At 51.7% G+C, this 19051-nt stretch overlaps 8 protein-coding genes across 8 annotated transcripts; 4 read left to right on the forward strand and 4 right to left on the reverse strand.

The window, feature by feature from the left end:
* Positions 1 to 1139: 1139 nt before the first annotated feature.
* Positions 1140 to 1388, forward strand: PSV08DRAFT_280710 (uncharacterized protein; the record flags this gene model as incomplete). Its single annotated transcript, XM_014219153.2, has 1 exon — positions 1140 to 1388. The coding sequence occupies one exon, from the start codon at positions 1140 to 1142 to the stop codon at positions 1386 to 1388; it is 249 nt and encodes an 82-aa protein (XP_014074628.2).
* A 153-nt stretch (positions 1389 to 1541) lies between these two features.
* On the reverse strand, positions 1542 to 3870 carry PSV08DRAFT_219128 (uncharacterized protein; the record flags this gene model as incomplete). Its single annotated transcript, XM_014219152.1, has 2 exons — positions 1542 to 3421; positions 3522 to 3870. 2 exons carry the CDS (start codon positions 3868 to 3870, stop codon positions 1542 to 1544), a joined length of 2229 nt encoding a protein of 742 aa, XP_014074627.1.
* A 1711-nt stretch (positions 3871 to 5581) lies between these two features.
* On the forward strand, positions 5582 to 7884 carry PSV08DRAFT_400266 (dihydroxy-acid/6-phosphogluconate dehydratase; the record flags this gene model as incomplete). The annotated part of the gene is made up of 6 exons (XM_014219151.1): positions 5582 to 5740; positions 5797 to 5894; positions 5952 to 5959; positions 6047 to 6154; positions 6204 to 6596; positions 6653 to 7884. 6 exons carry the CDS (start codon positions 5582 to 5584, stop codon positions 7702 to 7704), a joined length of 1818 nt encoding a protein of 605 aa, XP_014074626.1. The 3' UTR covers positions 7705 to 7884.
* A 41-nt stretch (positions 7885 to 7925) lies between these two features.
* PSV08DRAFT_360480 (ribosomal protein S19e) lies at positions 7926 to 8903 on the reverse strand. The gene is made up of 5 exons (XM_066092995.1): positions 8764 to 8903; positions 8654 to 8697; positions 8584 to 8610; positions 8432 to 8508; positions 7926 to 8366 (listed from the first exon to the last, which is right to left on the reverse strand). Exons 1-5 carry the CDS (start codon positions 8850 to 8852, stop codon positions 8118 to 8120), a joined length of 486 nt encoding a protein of 161 aa, XP_065949398.1. The 5' UTR covers positions 8853 to 8903; the 3' UTR covers positions 7926 to 8117.
* Positions 8904 to 9505: 602 nt separating this feature from the next.
* Positions 9506 to 10973, reverse strand: PSV08DRAFT_198400 (uncharacterized protein; the record flags this gene model as incomplete). Its single annotated transcript, XM_014219149.2, has 2 exons — positions 9506 to 10785; positions 10853 to 10973. 2 exons carry the CDS (start codon positions 10971 to 10973, stop codon positions 9626 to 9628), a joined length of 1281 nt encoding a protein of 426 aa, XP_014074624.2. The 3' UTR covers positions 9506 to 9625.
* A 961-nt stretch (positions 10974 to 11934) lies between these two features.
* PSV08DRAFT_387105 (uncharacterized protein) lies at positions 11935 to 14879 on the forward strand (the record flags this gene model as incomplete). Its single annotated transcript, XM_014219148.2, has 3 exons — positions 11935 to 11937; positions 12051 to 13862; positions 13911 to 14879. The coding sequence occupies 3 exons, from the start codon at positions 11935 to 11937 to the stop codon at positions 14877 to 14879; spliced, it is 2784 nt and encodes a 927-aa protein (XP_014074623.1).
* A 644-nt stretch (positions 14880 to 15523) lies between these two features.
* PSV08DRAFT_408399 (glycoside hydrolase) lies at positions 15524 to 17806 on the forward strand (the record flags this gene model as incomplete). The annotated part of the gene is made up of 2 exons (XM_014219147.1): positions 15524 to 15636; positions 16724 to 17806. 2 exons carry the CDS (start codon positions 15524 to 15526, stop codon positions 17775 to 17777), a joined length of 1167 nt encoding a protein of 388 aa, XP_014074622.1. The 3' UTR covers positions 17778 to 17806.
* Positions 17807 to 18400: 594 nt separating this feature from the next.
* Positions 18401 to 18835, reverse strand: PSV08DRAFT_245408 (uncharacterized protein; the record flags this gene model as incomplete). Its single annotated transcript, XM_014219146.2, has 1 exon — positions 18401 to 18835. One exon carries the CDS (start codon positions 18833 to 18835, stop codon positions 18401 to 18403), a length of 435 nt encoding a protein of 144 aa, XP_014074621.2.
* Between the last annotated feature and the right edge of the window lie 216 nt (positions 18836 to 19051).

The following is a 19051-nucleotide window of genomic DNA, read 5'->3' on the forward strand; positions in this document are numbered from 1 at the left end:
AAAGCTATGTTTTTTTATAACCATGGAAGAGAGGAAAAGGAGGGGGGAAGGTAAAAAAAACCGGTGTGATGGTAGAGGGAGGGGATTTTTTTTCACGACGGCTAGGATCAAAAAGCTTATATATCATGATCTGGCAAAGGGAAAAAAACCTTTTTGAATGATGAACGATGATGTGGAGGAAGATTATCAGTGTTCTCTTTCTTAACTTTTTTTCTTCTTCTCTTCTTCTTTTCTTGTTCTCTCGTTCCATCCTCATTATCACTTATCATCTTTATCATTACCATCATCGTCATCATGTTCATCAGAAAGGGAAAGAAAGAACACATTCACCCGTTTCTCAATGTAGTTGTACTCTTGTTCTATTCATTGCATCTTCACCTTGCCACACACACACACCCCCCACCTTTTTTTCTCTCTTTCCCGTCTAATGCGCCTTCTCTCTATCTCTCTCTCTTTTACCACACCCATCTCACGACATGAGCCCCCGTCAAAGTAAATGAAACCCCGCACCAGACTATGGGCACCAACTTAAATCCCCCTCTCTCTCTCCCTCCCTCCCTCCCCTCCTTTCTTTCTTTCTTTTCTGCGGGCAAAGCAAAAACATTCCGAAACGGAAACGGAAACGGCGAAGGAAGGGAATCGGGGTTTTTTTTCTCTTTCCACCGCCGCCCCCCCTTCTCCGAAAAAAAGGGGGGGGGGGGGGGGGGCGAATTTAAGAAAGAACAAAAAAGAGAGAGGGAAGAGAAGGAAAAAACAAGACATGTTAAGTTAGGCAAAACCGTTGGAAAAAAAAAAGGTATTGTTGTTCTCCCTCATACACACGAAAGTGGTTTGAAAAAAGAGAGAGAAAGAGAAAGAGAAAGAGAAGAATTTATTTTTTAAAAAAAACACAAGATTTGTTTCCAACGTTGGTCCACTTGCTTTTCTTCGCGTTCTCTCTCTCTATCTCTCTTGCAAATGACAGTGTGGGCAAGATGTGTATTTTCTACTCCTTCTTTACACGTTAAATAAACGGATATAGGAGTTGTTAGCTCCATATGCCATGTGTACATATAAGCAAGATACTGAGAGGTAAATAAAAGAAGCCATGCAATGACGATTTCATGGCAAAAGAGATACCATACAAGACTCGAATCTCAATGTGTGTAATGATAATTATGACGATTATAACAGTCCTGAATCTCTCTATGTGTGTATATATGTGTATGTTTCCTGATAACACGAATACCGAAAAACCGATACCCTCAAACCGACCAAAACCAAAACCAAAACCAAAAAGAAAACGCAAAGTGTTCAATCAAGAACAAACAAAGAAAAGAATAAGAAAATACTCCAAAACGCTCGCGCTTTACCCGACCAAATACCAATTACAAAAAGGGACTCTGTGAGAATGGTTATACTCACACAACAGTAGCTTGCCCCCACCTAACCCCAAACGCTAACAAGAATGCACAATAAGAAGGAAAGAAGAGGACAAAAAAAAGCCGGTGAAAAAAAAGAAAAAAAAACTGCAACGAACACATCATATGACAGACTTTCGTTCACAGTGTTGGTGCTCTCTTGAGGCCCTGGCAGTAGCGAACATACAAGGCATCGATAAAATGCGAGTGCCTAATACCTGGCGGGCGCGCTTGCTGGAACGCATCGAGTGCATCTTCGACCTTGTATCCCAGACGCTCAATCAGATATGACACCAAGAAGAAGCCAGTGCGGTTGAAGCCGTAGTGGCAATGGACGCCAATCAGACCGGGCCGCTGTTCCGCTCGGATCCTGTCGACGAGATCAAAAAACTCCTTGACCTCGGCCGCTTGCGGAGGCTGCTTCGACACCGTCGGGAACTTGTAGTACGGGATGCCGCCCTCTTCCAAGCCCTTAGGGTCATAGACGGGATTGTCGTGCGAGATGTCGACAACGGCGCAGAGCTTTCCAGCCCACTTCTTCGTAAGCACCTTGGGCGTATGCTCCTCGTCGACTTCTCGAAGCGTTTTCATCGCCCGGAAGACGTTGCCAACGGGTGCAGACACCGGTTGCACTGCCTTCCACTTCTCAAGATTCTTGACGTCCCATTTGCCTTCGGTCGACAGGTAACTAAGTTGCCAAGCTAATGATAGACGAGGGTCGATGTAGTCAGCAAAGAAAGTACCTATAAGCCCGGCTATGATACGCGAGGTAGACGGAGCAAAGAGCAGAGAGTGAGCTGCTGGTTTGGGCATGATTGCGGTCTTAACAACAAGCTTGCGTGGGTGAGGTGACGGCGTGGTTGACGACGACGTCGAAGTTCCCGAGAGAAGCGAACCGTCGGCAGTGGTCATACTTCCCTCTCTGGTACCATCCTCTGTGGAGACAAGACTGCCGTTAGCAGTGGATACAGAAGTTGATTCAATCGTCTTGTTATCTTCTTCGCATCGTGGTAGGTCCTTGGCATCAATACCAGAGTCTTTGTGCTCTTTCGTGGGTACCTCTGATATGATAGAGGCAGGAACAAATGGCGCAGCCGCAATCGGTAGACTAGCCCTCTCGCTTGGCGGCTCAATGGCACTAACATCTCTTCCCAAAAATTCCACGACGCGTTTAACATTGGAGGCCGGCGTCACGCCGTCCATCTCACCGGCAGTGAGAAATACTGGCATATTTAGGCCGCTCCAGACCTGTCTTCCGGGAAGGCCGCCCTTTGGTGAGCCATCGGAGTAATCAGGGCACATGCCTCGTGCCATCCTCTGCCAGACGGCACTTCGACTTTGTTTGTTGAAAAGCAGCTGCATTCTTCTAGTCTCGACGTCTGCATCTGCTCCTGTCATGCGTAAAACACTCTTGCTGGCGATACCCCCTCTCCGATCCCAGCGCCTAAACAGGTCAAATAGGGCTGGTGGCACTGACGAGAAGTACTGCAGTTGTTTGACTTGTTTCTCAGTGGGAGGGTCGGCTTGTGGACATATAGCAATTAAGCCGCTGACGTATTGCGATAGAAGATGGGCATGTGGAGAGGTAGGGGAGGCTAGTAGGGCGGCCAGAGAGCAGCCCATGCTATGGCCAACCACAACGACAGGCTGTCTTTCGTCGGCTGCACGGTGCTCTTCAATAACGACTGCAAGAAGATGTACAAGGGCCTCGGTCGTGTAGGCTTCCCATGCTTTTGGCTCAAAAGTCGATGCACCGCATCCAGGGAAGTCTATAGCCAAGCATGGTGCTAGATTGGAAAGACTGATAAGGATAGGGCTGAACTGGGCAATAGATCCGCCAAGGCCATGGATGAAGACCAGAAGGGGAATCGGGCAGGGGTCCTTTGGTAGCTTGCTTTCTTGGTGATGTGGACGATAAAAGATGCGCAGTTGAGGATAAGTGAAGCCAGTAGAGGGCACAGTGTAGGACTTGAGTGTAGAGTACTTCTTTATCAGTGCTGGGTCAGTGATGGCGGTATCATCTATGAAGCGTTAGCGCGGTAAGCTTGGTACTTGGACATGTGCATTAGTTGGGCCGCGTGATAAGATGGACGGGTCGTTAATCTCACAAAGCCAACGTACCGGTTGCGGCCTCGGATGCGTGTTGAGTTCTCCCGGGCCTGATCTTACCGCCCCTTTTCCTCCGTATCCAGAGTGCAGATGCGACTCCACACAGCGCTGTCAACTCAACCATGCCTGCAGGAGTCAAAGACCAATTGCCGTGCTGGAGTACGAAGGGAGTGAGCAGGTTCAGGGAACGGTAGGCAGACTTGTTTATATCCGCGGCGTTCCAGGGGACCAGGTGGGAGTCGGTCTGTGTCACTGGATGGCTGGGCGAGCCTGCAAGAGTGGTCTTCAGGAGTGACAGCAGAGCCTGTGGAAGGCGCAACGTGCCATTCTGGGCCGTGCAAGGACGCGAATGAGGCTCCATAGACTCTGGCGTGGAACGACGGTGGATGTATATCCAACGGGCCGTGGGAGTGCTGGCGTGCAGCAAGGTGACGGGCGATCTGGGGCCAGCCAATGGAATCCGATAGAAGGACTCGTGCCCCAACTGCTGGCGGGAACGAGCCGGTGCCTGGAAAGTTTGGTACGCGGAGAGGCGGGCACGTTTGACGAACAACAAATACAGGGCTAGCAATGCCTCGTCATCAGCAGCTGGGCGAATTGTGCGATGTGGATGGGCATCCTGTCCAAAAAGGAATTACGCGAGATGGAGTCGCGGACGGGCGATGACGAGGCTGGGATGGAGCTTGCTAGATGGCGTGTCTACTTAGGGCCGGCAGCGACCGGAGATGACCTGCTGATGGGCGGTGGTGGTGGTAGCCGTGGTGTTGTGGTGGTGGTTTCCGTGATGGCAGAATTTTGGTGGTTGCTATGAGTCTGGCGAGCAATGGGCGAAATGACGTTGGCGGTTGGGCGCGCGCTCCTGCCACTCGCAGCCCGGATGCGGGAGCGACGCCTCTGCCTTGCACTTGCATCGTGCAACTTGGCAGGGCTGACTGGACGCCACCACCCTCAGCCCTATCGCAGCTGGCCTCTTGCTGTTCACCGTCTCTGTCTTCTCTATCGTCACCTTCTTCTTCTTCCTCTTCCTCCTATCAACCCCCACTAGACTGTTCCTCCCGTCCGACGCTCTCTCCACTTGCCAGGTCCATCGTGACGTCACCACAGCTCCTCCCCCACGCCCTCAAGCCATCTGTCCTGGCAGGTTTTTCTTCTCGCTCCCCGATCAGCAACAGGGAGAGTATGTACGAAGGTCGACCCACCTCGATTCGCACAGGCGCGCGTTGTATTTACCCATTGACTCTAGCGGATCACGAGGGAAGATGCCGACACGGTATTCCTTCTGGGTCACGTCCCACCTTTGATCCGACATGGGTACTACGTTGCAAAACATCCAGAAACTCCGCACTTGCTCTACATACGCACCACTAAGCTAGTGTTCTTACATATACTTTACCCCAAGTGCGCCTGTCAATGCCATTGCTAGCCGAGCCGCAAAAGCGGTGACGGGCCCCGGCCTTCCAGAAGACAGGTAGCATTCCGCCGTTGAAAGCGCCGCACTCTGGCAGTGGGCCAGCACATGTCGCGCCCACTGCCCAGGCGCCAGGTCACGCTGCAAGTCCGATGTGGCGCACTTCGGGACTTGATACCGCGGAGGAAATCTTTCACGCTACCACCCCAACGCCAGCGCGACCACGGGTCCGCTGGCATACTGCCTGACCCAATCGCCATACTTCGGCTACATCTCGTCCGACCGCATTGGCTGCTGCTCACTGTCCATGGACGACACAACGCGTAGCCTTCCGGCCCTGGACTGGCACTTGTCATGCTCCACGATACCCCTCCCTCCACGACGGTTTGGGCCCCAAACGACACTGATAGAGGCATGACCATGGCCCACATATACGTCGGTACGAGTACCTTAGACAGCCCTAACCATGTTAGACTGTGCAAGCGCCCCTGTTCCGGGAGTACCTGGGTACTCGCGGTATCGATTAGCTATCATCACTATCTCGTTCCCGCAATACCACACTTTTTTCCCTTCTGTCAATCTTCCCTCTCGCCCTGATTTCCTTTTTCGTCTACCCGTTCAATTGTCGTATATCACATAGACCCCATTTTTTGGCTGCCTCAAAATGGATCCTAAGAACCTTCAGAAGCAACGCGAGCCAGAAGAGCCGCGCTTTCTCAGTTTTCCACATCTTCCAGACGATGCGAAAAATGAAAATGGCCAACCAGCACTCAACAAGTACTCGTCCACGCTCACTACCGGCCACAACTTCCCTGGAGCACAGGTTCGCTAGCACCGCCTTTTGAATTCCATCAGTAGTTGACATGGTCCAAATAACAGGCCATGCTCTATGCCGCTGGGGTACCCTCCCGAGAAGCAATGAAGACACAGCCTCATGTCGGAATAGCATCTGTTTGGTGGGAAGGCAATCCATGCAAGTTCGTTTTGACCCTTGCGCACAAAAATGTCTTAGCCACAAACTGACAATGCCGCAGCATGCACTGTAAGTTCCTCGATCTAGCCCACGCGTGGCGAGACCATCAGGGCGAAGCAGTCAATCGCGTGCGCATAACACACTGACACTCCACAGTGCTGGACCTGGGAAAAGAGATTAAGAAGCATGTTCAGAACGATAATATGCTTGCGTGGCAGTACAACACCGTCGGTGTCTCAGATGGCATCACAATGGGTGGTGAAGGTACCATGACTCCTCTGTATCCCGCCAACTTTGAATTGATCTCGACTAGGAATGCGCTTCTCTCTCCAAACGCGTGAAATAATAGCCGATAGCATTGAGACCGTTACATGTGCTCAGCACCACGATGCCTGCATAGCGATTCCGGGTTGTGACAAGAATATGCCTGGAGTCATCATGGCTTTCGCAAGACACAACCGTCCTTCGCTCATGGTTTATGGTGGTTCCATAATGCCGGGCTACTCAGAGACACTCAAGAAGCCCATCAATATCTCTACATGCTATGAGAGCCACGGCGCATACATATACAAAAACTTGAAGAGCGCGAGCGATGGTAAATTCTCGCCAGATGAGATTATGGAAGACATTGAGAGAAATGCATGCCCTGGTGCAGGCGCTTGTGGTGGCATGTACACGGCAAACACCATGTCCACATCGATTGAAGGTACAACAGGCTCTCGTTTGCCATATCTGCCATGACGATGCACTAATAAATCACAGCAATGGGCCTTACTCTACCCAACTCGTCCACCACACCTGCGACCTCTCCCGCCAAGATGCGCGAATGCGCCAAAGCGGCTGCTGCCATCCGTGTGTGCATGGAAAAAAACATCACACCCCGCAAACTCCTCACAAAGGCATCTTTCGAAAACGCCCTTGTCATGATGATGGTGCTGGGTGGTTCGACAAATGCTGTCTTGCACCTTCTTGCCATGGCAGGCACAGCGGGTGTTCCTTTGACTCTCGACGATTTCCAACGTGTTTCAAACAAGATTCCCTTTCTCGCCGATCTGGCTCCCAGTGGCCGCTACATGGCAGCCGATCTTTTTGAGATTGGCGGCATGCCTTCTGTTATGAAATTGCTCGTCGCCGCAAAGCTGCTTGATGGTTCCATTCCCACCGTGACTGGAAAGACACTTGCGGAAAATATCGAAGGATATCCATCTCTGCCCCAAGATCAAACGCTCATTCGCCCTCTAAGCAACCCGATCAAACCCACTGGCCACATCGAGATCCTCCGCGGTAACCTCGCACCCTCTGGGGCAGTAGCAAAGATTACAGGAAAAGAAGGCCTAAAGTTCACCGGCAAAGCTATCGTCTTCAACAAAGAGCACGAGCTGGATAGCGCGCTCAACCAAGGCCAGATTCCACACGGCGAGAATGTTGTAGTAGTAGTGCGCTATGAAGGACCCAAAGGCGGCCCCGGAATGCCGGAACAACTCAAAGCTTCCGCTGCCATCATGGGTGCCAAGCTGACCAATGTCGCCTTGATCACAGACGGCAGGTATTCTGGAGCGTCCCATGGCTTTATCGTAGGTCATATCTGCCCCGAGGCGGCTGTAGGCGGTCCCATTGCGGTTGTGCAGAATGGCGACATGATCACGATTGATGCGGAAAAGAACAGGATAGACATGGATGTGAGCGATGAGGAGATCGAGAACCGGCTGAAGGCGTGGGTGCCACCTAGCATGCCGGTTACGAGGGGCGTGCTGGCCAAGTATGCTAGGCTAGTGGGCGATGCTAGTCACGGCGCCATGACTGACCTTTTCTAAAGCCATGTCAGTCGTGGTCGTATCTGTGCCCGCAGAAATTTCATGCACTAAAAATGTTCATGCAGCTTCCGTATCTTGCATGAATCAAACCATGAAGAGACAAGGAAAAAAAAGTTGCAGCTGTTGAGCGATGAGAGCAAATGCCAAAGATGTCGTCATGACCATCATGTCACTTCCAATCGAATAGAGAAAAAGAGAGAAAGAGAGCACCAGACAAGAGTGAGGGGTATCATGTTGCTTTTCAGGCCCAAGCCCAGTGTCATTGGTTGTCCTAGGCTAAAAGCAGGCCCAGCGAAGTCATGTCTTCAACGCCATAAGCCGTAAAAACCGTGTAGATCCGTAACCGCCCCGCAATCAAATGCTTAGAACAGCCGTGTTTTTTTGCCCGCGCATCACAACCCTGTGCGAAACATCTACTCGTCATCCTCCTCCTCGGCCTCGAGGGTGGTCTGCGCAATACGGTCCAAATCACGCTGGCCAGACTGTGTGATGCGGCGGCCACCCTTGTCCTCGTCCTGCTCGAGAACACCAATCTTCTCCAAAGCCTGCATGACCTTGCGGTCAACGGAGCCAGAGGCGTCGACGTGGTGGGAAGGGCGGGAGCCGCGGTTCTTGGTAGATCCGTGGACCTTGCGGAGGCGGCCTACACCAACAGTCTTGCGCTATTCAGTTCGTTAGTATTTTGTCCTTCCTCTCTTCAATCCGTGTGTGCGAGGGCTTCGCGTACCATGTAGATGTGGCGGGCAATGGCAGCGGCGCGGACGTAGAACCAGTCAATGTCCTGGGGAGGAAGCTCATTGGAGTCTGCGCAATGTTAGACGACCGATTGCCCAAATGAGATTCTTCTTTCGTTTCTCAGGATCTCGGATTTATACGTACGGCTCGTCTTGACAGTGTCAACCCAGCCTGTAGATAAGAGTCAGCGAACTGAGGTTTATCCCCCATTTACGGGATTCAGGCTTTTCATCCTTCACCCGCTGGATAGAGACGAACCTGGACTGCGAAAAAAAGTTAGCGCTTTGGTCCTCTCTCTGTACTGATTTGGGAAAAGAGGCTTACATGGGGAGCTTTCCCTGACGCTTCAAGAAAGCGGCGTACGCCTTCACGAAAGTGTGAGACTCAATGTCCTTGACGGTAACACCACCCATTTTGTCGGTATTGGAGAAGAGATTGTCGGTTTGGGGGGAGAGGAGGCGTTCGGGCTTGACGGTGGTTGCTGCAAATGTCAATGACTACCGCGATGCTCAATTTGCGCCTTCGGTGGTCTCGCTTAGGAAGAATGGTCGGCCCGGCGCTAGTGGGTGGGTGGGGATGTGTCGGATCGTCTGAACTATTCCGAGGTTCCAGGCCTGTCCCAACATTGTCATTGGCTCCGCATATCGATTCTAGTAAAACAAAGATTGAGCATTGTCCATGTCACGGAACTGCATGTGCAAGCATAGCCTGAGACAAAACAAGATAAGATTGCAATAAACGAAGCCTTTCGTGTCAGCTTATTCGGAGTTGACATGTGTTATCATAGAAGACAGTCACTATTGCTCCTTCGGAAATTACAATTGTGCCGAGTATTCAGTTCAAAGTTCTTAGCAGTCACACGTCGCTTACTGTATTTCCCGTGAGTTGTTCAGTCAGTGTGCAGGAGTTGGGTTGCCCATGTTGTTTCGTAGACCCAAAAGATCTTACAAATGTCTACATTGGGAAACCCAAACCTAATAATACTTAAAGTGTTGTTCAACAAATATAGGCACAGGCAAGAGTTAGAAGCTCACTAGGGTTTCACATTTACTATCAGCTATGATATGACCGTTATATCTTATCATTACGTATGTAGTCTTATAGTATCTACAATGCTCTGCAATTATGGTAGAGATTCAGACTGTAACAAATAATGTACATAGAATCCTCCCAGCACACCGTACAATCACCACTTGCTGATATCAACAACAGTAACGGTGATTGAGTTTGTGGTGCTAGGTGGCAGCTGTCCTCCACCCATAAGTAACAACTTGGTTGGGTCCTGGAGTACGCGAAGGTGCCTTGTATAAGAGCTGGGCTCAGGTGTGTCGATCTTGATCCAGTTGCCCTGTCCAAGACCCCTGTTGATGAAGACCTGAGAACCGCTGTGTGCGCTCGCAATAATCGTGCCATTTGCGCCACCGACCGGACTCCACACTACGTACGGCGAACCACTCGGAATAGTGCCGTCAGTGGCCTTGAGACTGATGCCTTGGGCTTGACCAAACTTTTCGGGATCAGACACAATCTTGTAGTAGACGGGGAATTGATAGGAGTTGGGGATAGCAGGACCGCCACCGTATTCGTAAGTCATGATAAACTGTCCGTTCGGCAGCTTGGCGACGGTGGGCATGCCTGGGCGGTCAGTGTACTTGGGGTATGCGACATCGTTAACAACCGGGCCCCATGTCTTGAGGTCCGTAGTGGTCTGGTGGACCATCTTCTGGCCGTAGGTGGCGTTTTCGCGCTGGTCCGAGTAGTAGCAGATCAACTTCTTGTTGTGCAACATCAGGAAGGGCTCCCAGACAGGTGTCAAGCCGTTGTTAGGAAGAGCTTCACCACCGGCTGCAATATGGGAGACGAAGGTCCAGGTCAGTCCAGAGTCTCGAGATGCGTAAAGTTCAATGTGGGTGCTGGAGAGGTCCGTGGGGATGGCTGAGCCTGAAACCAGAACTGTTCCGGCCGGGAAGCCGCCAATGCTCTCAGGTAAGACGTAGATGAAAGGCTGGTACCGCAGACCATAGCCATACTGGGTATCCTGAACGCGCGAGATTTCTCTCCATGTGAGGCCGCCATCGGAAGACTTGAAGATAGGAAAGTAGACTTTTGGTGGCTCAGGGGAATAGTTCTCCCAAGTTGCGAGCAGAGAGCCGTCGGCAAGCTGTGCACTGCGGGCATACAGGACGCCTGGATCGGTCCAGCCAGCATTCCTCGGAGGACTGAAGATGACATTGCGGGAGAAGGTGGGTTGTGTAGTCTGGCGTTTAGGAAGCGCAGAGGCAGTGGTGGAGACCACGCCAATCAACGACAGGAAAAGGGTTGAAAGACGCATCTTGACGGCTTGAGCTGTTGCAAGATGACCAGAAAACGAGCAGGAACAGACAATGCTATATAAAGTATCGCCAATGCTTACTTTTCACAACAATAACGGCGGTCCTTGGTGGAAACGTCCGCGTTGGGCTATATTCCTGGCGCTTGAACAGGCCGAATGTACGGAACAGGTCCATTAACGTCATGATCACCCTAGGATACATGATGCATTCCCTTGACTCGCGTCCATCCCACGTTTCCCAATGGCGGGGAATCTCGAGACCGCACGACGGAGAAATAGTGGACAGAAGGGATCGTCAGTTATTGCGGGGAAGCCGGTGGTCTATAGACCGAGCCATGTCAGATTCTGTGCTGAACTGCGTGAATAGCCATGTCGGAAGCATGCCGAGGTGCGGAAGAGAAGCCGTCTACGGACTAGGCGAGCAGACAACTAAGCGCACATGATCAGGCAATTGCAGACTCAGTATAGCCAAGTCCTTGGTGCCTGGATTAACTGAGTTTATTATGCCGAGGAGGTCGTGAAAAGAAGGTTACATCAAGGCAATAAGGTTTGGAGCACGGCGCGTGGTGTTGGTGTTGTTGCGTGAGCGAGGGCGGGAAGGAGCGACACGACTGCCTGTCCACCATTCTGGCAGTCACGAAGCATAGTAACCCAATCTCTTCCCGTTCTTTTCGCAGTACCGTTATTTGCGCATAGTCTCTGCCTCTGACCCGTCCTATCTCATATCCAATTTGATATCGCCATGAGCACTCCTACCTTGTCCACGACTTTTCGGTCTTCGCAATTCAGCCGGCCACGGCAAAATGGGGTCGCGTACTAGTAACAAGGAACTCGCTCATGTGCCAAGTTTGCAAGGCCTGTACAATGGCGGATCCAGCAAAGCTGGACATTTTCAAGAGCACGAGAAGTTTTGATGCGGAAGGTGTCCTGTATTCAACAGGCTCCTGTCTTGTGGGAATCTCCAATCAGCCTTGCAACACAGCAGCCTTGTCCGTCACACTGCAGGAGGTGGTGGCAGTGCACGAACGGCCGCAGCAGCTGCCTGTGGCCTTCTCACCATCCACTCGCTTGCAGTGCTCACCGGTCAAAAATGTGCATGCCTCGCCCTTCTCTACGCCTCTCAGGTTTTTGTTCCTGCTTTCCGCTGGGAACGCTATGCCAACATGGTAAGTCCACTTCTCGACTGCGCTCTGATAGAAGGGCTTTTCGTTACCGTTGCAAGGCTGGAAAACATCAGTCTATGCCAGAACGTTTAACGGCTGACAGCGCATTGCGCCAGGCTTCCACAATAGCCTCTCCGGTCCCACTACGCTTCAATCAGTCTCCACAAACGACCAATCAGCGCGAGGTTATCGACACAGGGCGCGATACTCCTCTTCCGCGGTATGAAAAGACGCAGTCGGTGCCATTTACTTTGAAACTCCAGGAAGATGCCCAAAATCCAGGCCGCTTTCAGCTTGTCTTGGACATTGGTGCAAAGCTTCAACCACCAGATGGATTGCCCTTGAATGCATTGTTCAACCCTTTAAACACGGTCAATAGCGCTACCAAGAATACCACAAATTCTAGACAAGATACATCGAGTCCACCTACGACACCACTTTCGGAGAAGCAAGGCTGGGCCGATCTAGACCACGTGCCCCCTGAATTTCTCAATAAAGTTGTGCCAGATTGGAATGTATCATTTTCTCGGAGTGATTCGACACTGTCTACACAGACAAAGCGTCTAGCCGAAATCAAAGCCAAGATCAAAAAGAAAGGAAAGGGCTATGTAGTTCGGCTCTTAAAGGGATCCGCCACAGACTCGGATGAGATTGCTGAAGTAGACTTGGGTTCAGACGCCACCACATCCCGGGCAAACATCTCCGAGCTTGACTCCGCACTGCTGCCAGCTGAACTTCACTCTGTACCGTCATCTGCGCCGGCAAATATTATAAGTCCTGCCGATCGACCCGATGTGTTCGAAATCGGTACTTCAAACGAAGATGGCATCAGGCATCCGCAAGATTCCATTGCTCTTGGAACTGATTCAAGCGGTGAATCACATGCGAGGCAAGCGGAAGGGAGTCGTCTGGTACAACATTCAACCACTGAAGAAGGAATGAGCGATGCGGAAACCCTCATTTCTGATCTTCGCCCAATGGATCGGCACGTGGATGGACAACAGACCTATGGCGAGTCCTTGATTCCAACCCGATCAGGTTCAGTATCCAGCATTGTGAAAACACCTACCCGGGGCCTATCACTCATCGGGCCAGTCAGGAAAAGGGTTGAGAAGAAGACTCGTCCCCGTGTAAACTGCCGAACCGCAAACATTAACCTTAAACGGTCGGACGCTCACAAATCGACCAAGATTCCCTCCAATTCAACAACCATTGAAACCGAAGATTGGTATGATGAATTTGGCACGAGCTCGGCTAACGTGCGGCAATGCCAACGTCTGTCACCTCGCAAGTCCAAGGACTCTGACCGAAATTTGCAAGACCACGGGGCATGGCAAAATTCAGTACGACATACCGGGAGGATGAAATCTCGAAACGCCCGTCATTCATCCGCAGACGATCTCCAAGTACCCAAAAAATCCAAGTATGGATTGCGGTTACAAACCAACGTTCCCAAAACAAGATCTGCCCATGTATCCCCAGTGACTCAGCGGAAAGGGCCACCGAAGGTGCGAAAACACAAATCCTCGTCAAATTCACCGGGGGAGATGTATGATGATTTAGCATCCTCACCTGACTCACAAGAAGCGAGCCATTCGGAAGTGCTCAGAGAGGCTTTGAGGGCTTTGGGTAATGTTGTTTCGGACCCAGGCAATGGCGATCAAAGCATTGGGGATACGCAAGACCCTACTACTGTGCACGGCCCTGTAGAGTTGCTAGACGAAAATTGTATTGGCGATATTTTGTTGCCTTCGGAAACCGAGATCAGATCAGCACCTAGTGGAGTGCACAACCCAGCGTTGATGTACTGGGCCCTCGCATTTGGCGCGTTGTCGGACAAAGTATACGAAGGATTCAAACTGCTTCGAGACGTTGTCGGTCCTGAGAGGCCCGTTCCGAGAGGTCATGTTCGCGTTCGATGGACTTGTGTACGTGTCAATCTCCTAACTGTGCTTAGCTATACTGATTGTCTGCAGTCCTGTGGAGAGTCACTTTACGATGACTTTATTGAGCAACGACCGAATGCAGCCCGACTCCTGGAAGCCTACTTGAACCGTCCGAGAGTGCACACCTATCAAAGCCCTGCCAGCCAGAGCAGTACAGTATCATCCGTGTCCTCTCTCTTCGACTCTTCTAGTCGAGCTTCAACTCTGGCAACGCCATCGTCTACCTATGGTGGATCTGCTCCATGGTCTAGAGGCAGCGATGCATCAAAGTACAACCCGTCCCGTGTGCGAGCCGATAGCGCATTCAGTGTTCGCATGCCTAATTATGCCGAGGAATCGTGGCTTCTCACCTGCGCAAACGAGGGGCGTCTTACGCCAAAGATTGTGCATCTCGACGTCAACGAAGGCCGAATAAGAAGCGATAAAGACCTGGCACTCTCGCTACGAGAGCACTACGACCAGCTACATCGCCGATGGTATAACTGGACACGATTGCGTGGACTAACGACTATCGAATTTGTACAATTCGAAGTTCATCGTAATCGATTTGCTGATATTCGTGCGGCGCCATCTATGCCTCCAAAATCTGCGACGTCTTCAGTGTCTACAGCTGGTAGCTCAGAGAAATCTCAGGGAGCATCTCAGCATCCATATACGTTTGAGCCCAACGACCTTCTGCCTCCTGTCGGCAGCACCTACCTCCTTCATCTTTTTAAGCATCCAAACGACTATGACGGCGAGCTGGTAACGTATCTACGTAGTCCCAAGCGGCGTCAGCGGCTAGAGTTCGGCATGGGGTGGGGTGTTCATCTTGTGGAAGGATTCCTGGCCCAGCGTGTTTGGGCGTTTATAGTGGGTATTTGTGGCCTGAGTAGTGCAGTGTTTGCCGTTCTGTGGGCGATTATGAAGGAAGACGTGCAGGGTGCATTTGGAGTTGCGCAATGGATACTGGGAATCGCTGTGCTAATGGTCGGCGGCATCCAAGCATGTCTAGAGTAGAGTAGACTGCAAGTCAATGAAAGCGGCGAAATGGTCGTCCGCAAATCTGAACCAGCGAAATTCCCTCAATGGCCTGTCCTTGTTTCTCCCGCTCTCTCTCTGCCTACGTTCAGCATACGTACTGCGAAGATGCCTACTTGTTTATCAGAAACATTATGCCGAACAAGTAGTGTTCCTGTGTTAATGGTAAGGATACTCCAATATTGCGTCCGCTGTGCATGCAGCCCATGTGTGTTTGTGGGAATGGTAATTTGTGCAAGGCAGCCGCCCTTGCACATGCGTCTTCAAATCTAACAGCTCGCTATGTCAACTTTGTCTTCTCTCTGGCACGGTGTCATGACACAAGGAACGGGAACCTGGCATTCCTTGTGGCGACAGGATGAAGAGGGTACCAAGAGAAGTCAGCATGTGATTCATCACTGTTGGGCTTGGAGGAAGCTGCAGTGTAAAGCAAAGCTCTAGGCATGCGTCTCCGTTTCCCGTCAAAGTTGCTACATTCGGTCCTGGTAGGTGGGGGGGAGATGACTGGTTCCTGGCATACTCAACTCCCGCCCGTTTCGAAGACTATATTGGAAACATCTACAAACGGCGCCTCAACGGCTGAAAGCCGGCTAAAGAGATCAAGAACAAGCAATGCATGAACAATGACGGCGCAGCACCGGCGACGCTGTCTGGGATTCGAGAGTGCAACCACTGACCGAATCCACGGCACCGAGTCCAACTCCAATCTCACCGACGATGTTTCGACTGGTCAGCTGTATGCGGGCGATTCTTAACAGAGAAGTTGTCGCCGGAGCACTAGTATTGGGCCAAAAAAAATCCACTGTTTCATGTTTGAAACAACACTTAGCTGTTGGCAAGCGAGGTCAGGAACAGAGCGGCACAGCTGTGGGGCAACAGGATTGTGTTCGTTGTCAGGGGTGCATGGCCGTTGCGCGCGCGCTCTGTTCGAGGCGCTTCTATCAAGTATACACAATGGGCGACTACTTACTTGCACCTAGGTTTTGGATTGATGATAACGCGTATGTTTGCAGCGCGTAGTCCAGTGGTAAAACCAAAGACAAGGTTTGGATAGTAGGACGTAGTAATCTCACCTCCTGCGACAGACCTGGCGGAACGTTCCGGCGAATGCATGAACACCAAGCCTCCCGTTCATCGATGTCAGGATGCCAGGCCCATCAGTAGCGCCACCGACAGACGCCACGATCAATTCCTCCCTACTCGGCATCTTCTTTGGCACCAGCAAACAAGCGCTTGGCTGACGCCCATATGCACGGGCACAACACTGGCTACATTGTGGCTACCCAGCTTCATGCCGCCAGGTTAGACCCGCTCGCTTGAGACGAGAACTACCAATTCTCCGGGCCTCCCAATCCATCCCTATGCATGTTAATCATATCATCTGCAGCATATCATGGCATATCCATGCGTTGCCGTTCCACCGCTGCGTCTTGCCGCTTGCGCGTGGAGTCCGGTGCATCCTGCCAATGTCGCTTGTCAGGCTCAAAGTGGAAATATGACGATCAAAACAATATCAGGTGGAGGCTCTGTTTAGTCGTTTTGGCCTGGTGCCGTTCTGCCGGGCATTCTTCCACGAGTCACCCATGCCATGCCATGGCCTCCAGGCCGCCGAGCACCAGGTCTTCAACTGGATAAATAGAGCCCTGAGGTACCCCATGGCTAGGTACCTTCATCGCTACAGCTTCAATTTGTTGGTTTCTATACCCGTCCCTTCTTTCCTGCACATTCGTTCTTCAAGTCCGTTCACTGTGTGAAGCCGGCAGACATTCTTTCATCCCCCCATCCAACATTCATTCCCATCCAACAACTTCAACCTTCCCCAGATCATCTCAATCTATCACAATGTACAAGTCTCTCGCCTCCACCATCACTGCCATCGCGGCTCTTGCTGCTACCGCCAGTGCCCACGGCTCCCTCACCGGTGTCAGCCTCAATGGCGTCTTCAAGCAGGGCTACCTTATCGAATACTACTATGCCATGCAGCAAGGCGCCAAGGTCCCTGAGCACCTTGGCTGGTATGCTGAGAATCTCGACAACGGCTTCGTAGACCCATCCAGTTACGGCACTGGCGACATCATCTGCCACAAGGCCGGTAGCCCCAAGGGTAGCTCGGATACCATGGGCTCAATCCCCGCTGGTGGCAAAATCGACTTCCACTGGAGCACCTGGCCCACATCCCACGTTGGCCCCGTTCTCACTTACGCTGCTGCCTACACCGGCGACCTCCAGGCCGTCAAGAAGGAGGATCTCAAGTGGTTTAAGATTGAGGGTGCTGGTTACGAGAACGGCGAGTGGGCTGCCAACAAGCTGATTGCCAACAACAACACCTGGTCCATGACTATCCCCGAGAACCTTGCCCCTAGCAAGTACGTCTTCCGCCACGAAATCATTGCGCTCCACGCCGCTGCCCAGGAGAACGGTGCCCAGAACTATCCCCAGTGCGTCAACATTGAGGTTACCGGCAGCGGTACCGAGAAGCCCGATGGTGTTGTTGGCACCAAGCTCTACACTCCCACCGACCCCGGCATCAAGTTTGACGTCTACCAAGGCAATTTGAACAGCTACGTCGTCCCTGGCCCTCCCGCCATGGCCGCTGGCTCCGGCTCCGGCTCTGGCTCTGGCTCCACCCCTGCCCCCTCATCCACCCCCTCCAGCGCACCTTCTTCTCCCTCACCAAGCACTTCTGCTCCCTCACCAAGCGCATCTGCTCCTGCTGCTTCTGTTACTCCCGAAGCCCAGGAGCCCACTCCTTCCGCTGCTCCTTCAAGCGGTAACCTCCCCGAGACCTTCACCCTCGACACCTTCATCACCTGGCTCGAGGGCAAGGCCAGCAGCTCTGCTAGCAAGGCCCGCCGCCACGCTCGCGCTTTCTTGTAAAGTGCTTTTTTTCTTTCTTGATGGCTTACCGTTCATCTCGGCGATGAGATAAACGTGATGGATTCCTCTTTTTTGGAGGTTCGTTCGTTCGTTGGATACGACGATTGCCTTCGATTCTTTTGTGTATAGTACATGCCCCCTTTTTGTAGCATAGCGCTCTGAACATATACCTTTTTCTCACCACCAACATTCTTTTGCGTGATTGTGATTGTGATTGTGGACTATATTTTTGTGCATTTTTGTGAAGAAGAACTTGGGGTATTGCTGACCCCCTTTTTTTTGCTATGGCTATTGAAGATGGCACTTTGACACCAGTGAAAGGATTGAAGACAACATCACTACAGCATGAATATTTTCTTGGCACATTGAGTAATGAGAAGTCTGGGTTGGATAGTTGAGGCTCGTTCTGGTAACGCTGCCGAGCTCGCAGCGTGACGGCATTTCTGTTCATGCTCGTTTGAGGAGAGTGAGAAAACACCACTGTCCTACCCATATGCCCCTTGATACATGTGTTCAAGGCGCCAAGCCAAACACTCTACCAAAGGCAAGTTATCTCCAAATAGAGAACAAGAAAGAAGAAAAGAAGACACATGGTATCCGTGAAGCAGAATCCAACCCTCGCCTCAACCCTTCTTGTACTTGTTGACGAGCTTCCAGAACGCGGCATCAAGCCTCTTCTCCTCGGCCTCGGCCTCGCGGAGCAGGCGTGCCCGCCTTGCCACCTCAAGCTGGGTCTTGACGACCTCATCTAGCTGCTGACGCTTGTGCTCGCAAGTGATGGTGAGCAGCGCCAAGTTGACTTCGGAATCATGGTCCACGTAGGGCATGTACTTCCTTTGGAGGCACATATGGTAGAGCTTGGCAGTAGCTTCGGAAAAAGCCGTGGATCTGGAGATCACCTCGACGCAGATGTCGTCGAGTTTCTTGCAGAGCTGCTGCTTGCGGCGCGTGTCGGCCCGGCTCATGGTGTAGATGGGAGCTGCAGCGCGTGGAGGCGCTTTTGCAGCTGGTGTAGCTCCCGATGGTGGCGTAGATTGAGGTGTCTTTGTGGACTTCATAGTTGTAGAGGGTGTTTTTGTGGGGGGTAGTCTTGTTGATGTGCTTTTTGCCTTTTGTAATGGTGGAGATGGAGGTAGAAGCGGATGTGAAGGGTAAACAGCACGTCTGACTAGCACTTGCAAACGCTTTTTGCACTCACCCTTTGGCCCAGTGAAGGGCCAGTGAGCATGAAAGATTAAGATTAGACACTTTGAGAAAATCAGGAGCCATGCGAG

Source organism: Bipolaris maydis (assembly GCF_028858645.1).
Source record: "Bipolaris maydis strain C4 unplaced genomic scaffold PSV08scaffold_4, whole genome shotgun sequence".
Classification (NCBI taxonomy): domain Eukaryota; kingdom Fungi; phylum Ascomycota; class Dothideomycetes; order Pleosporales; family Pleosporaceae; genus Bipolaris; species Bipolaris maydis.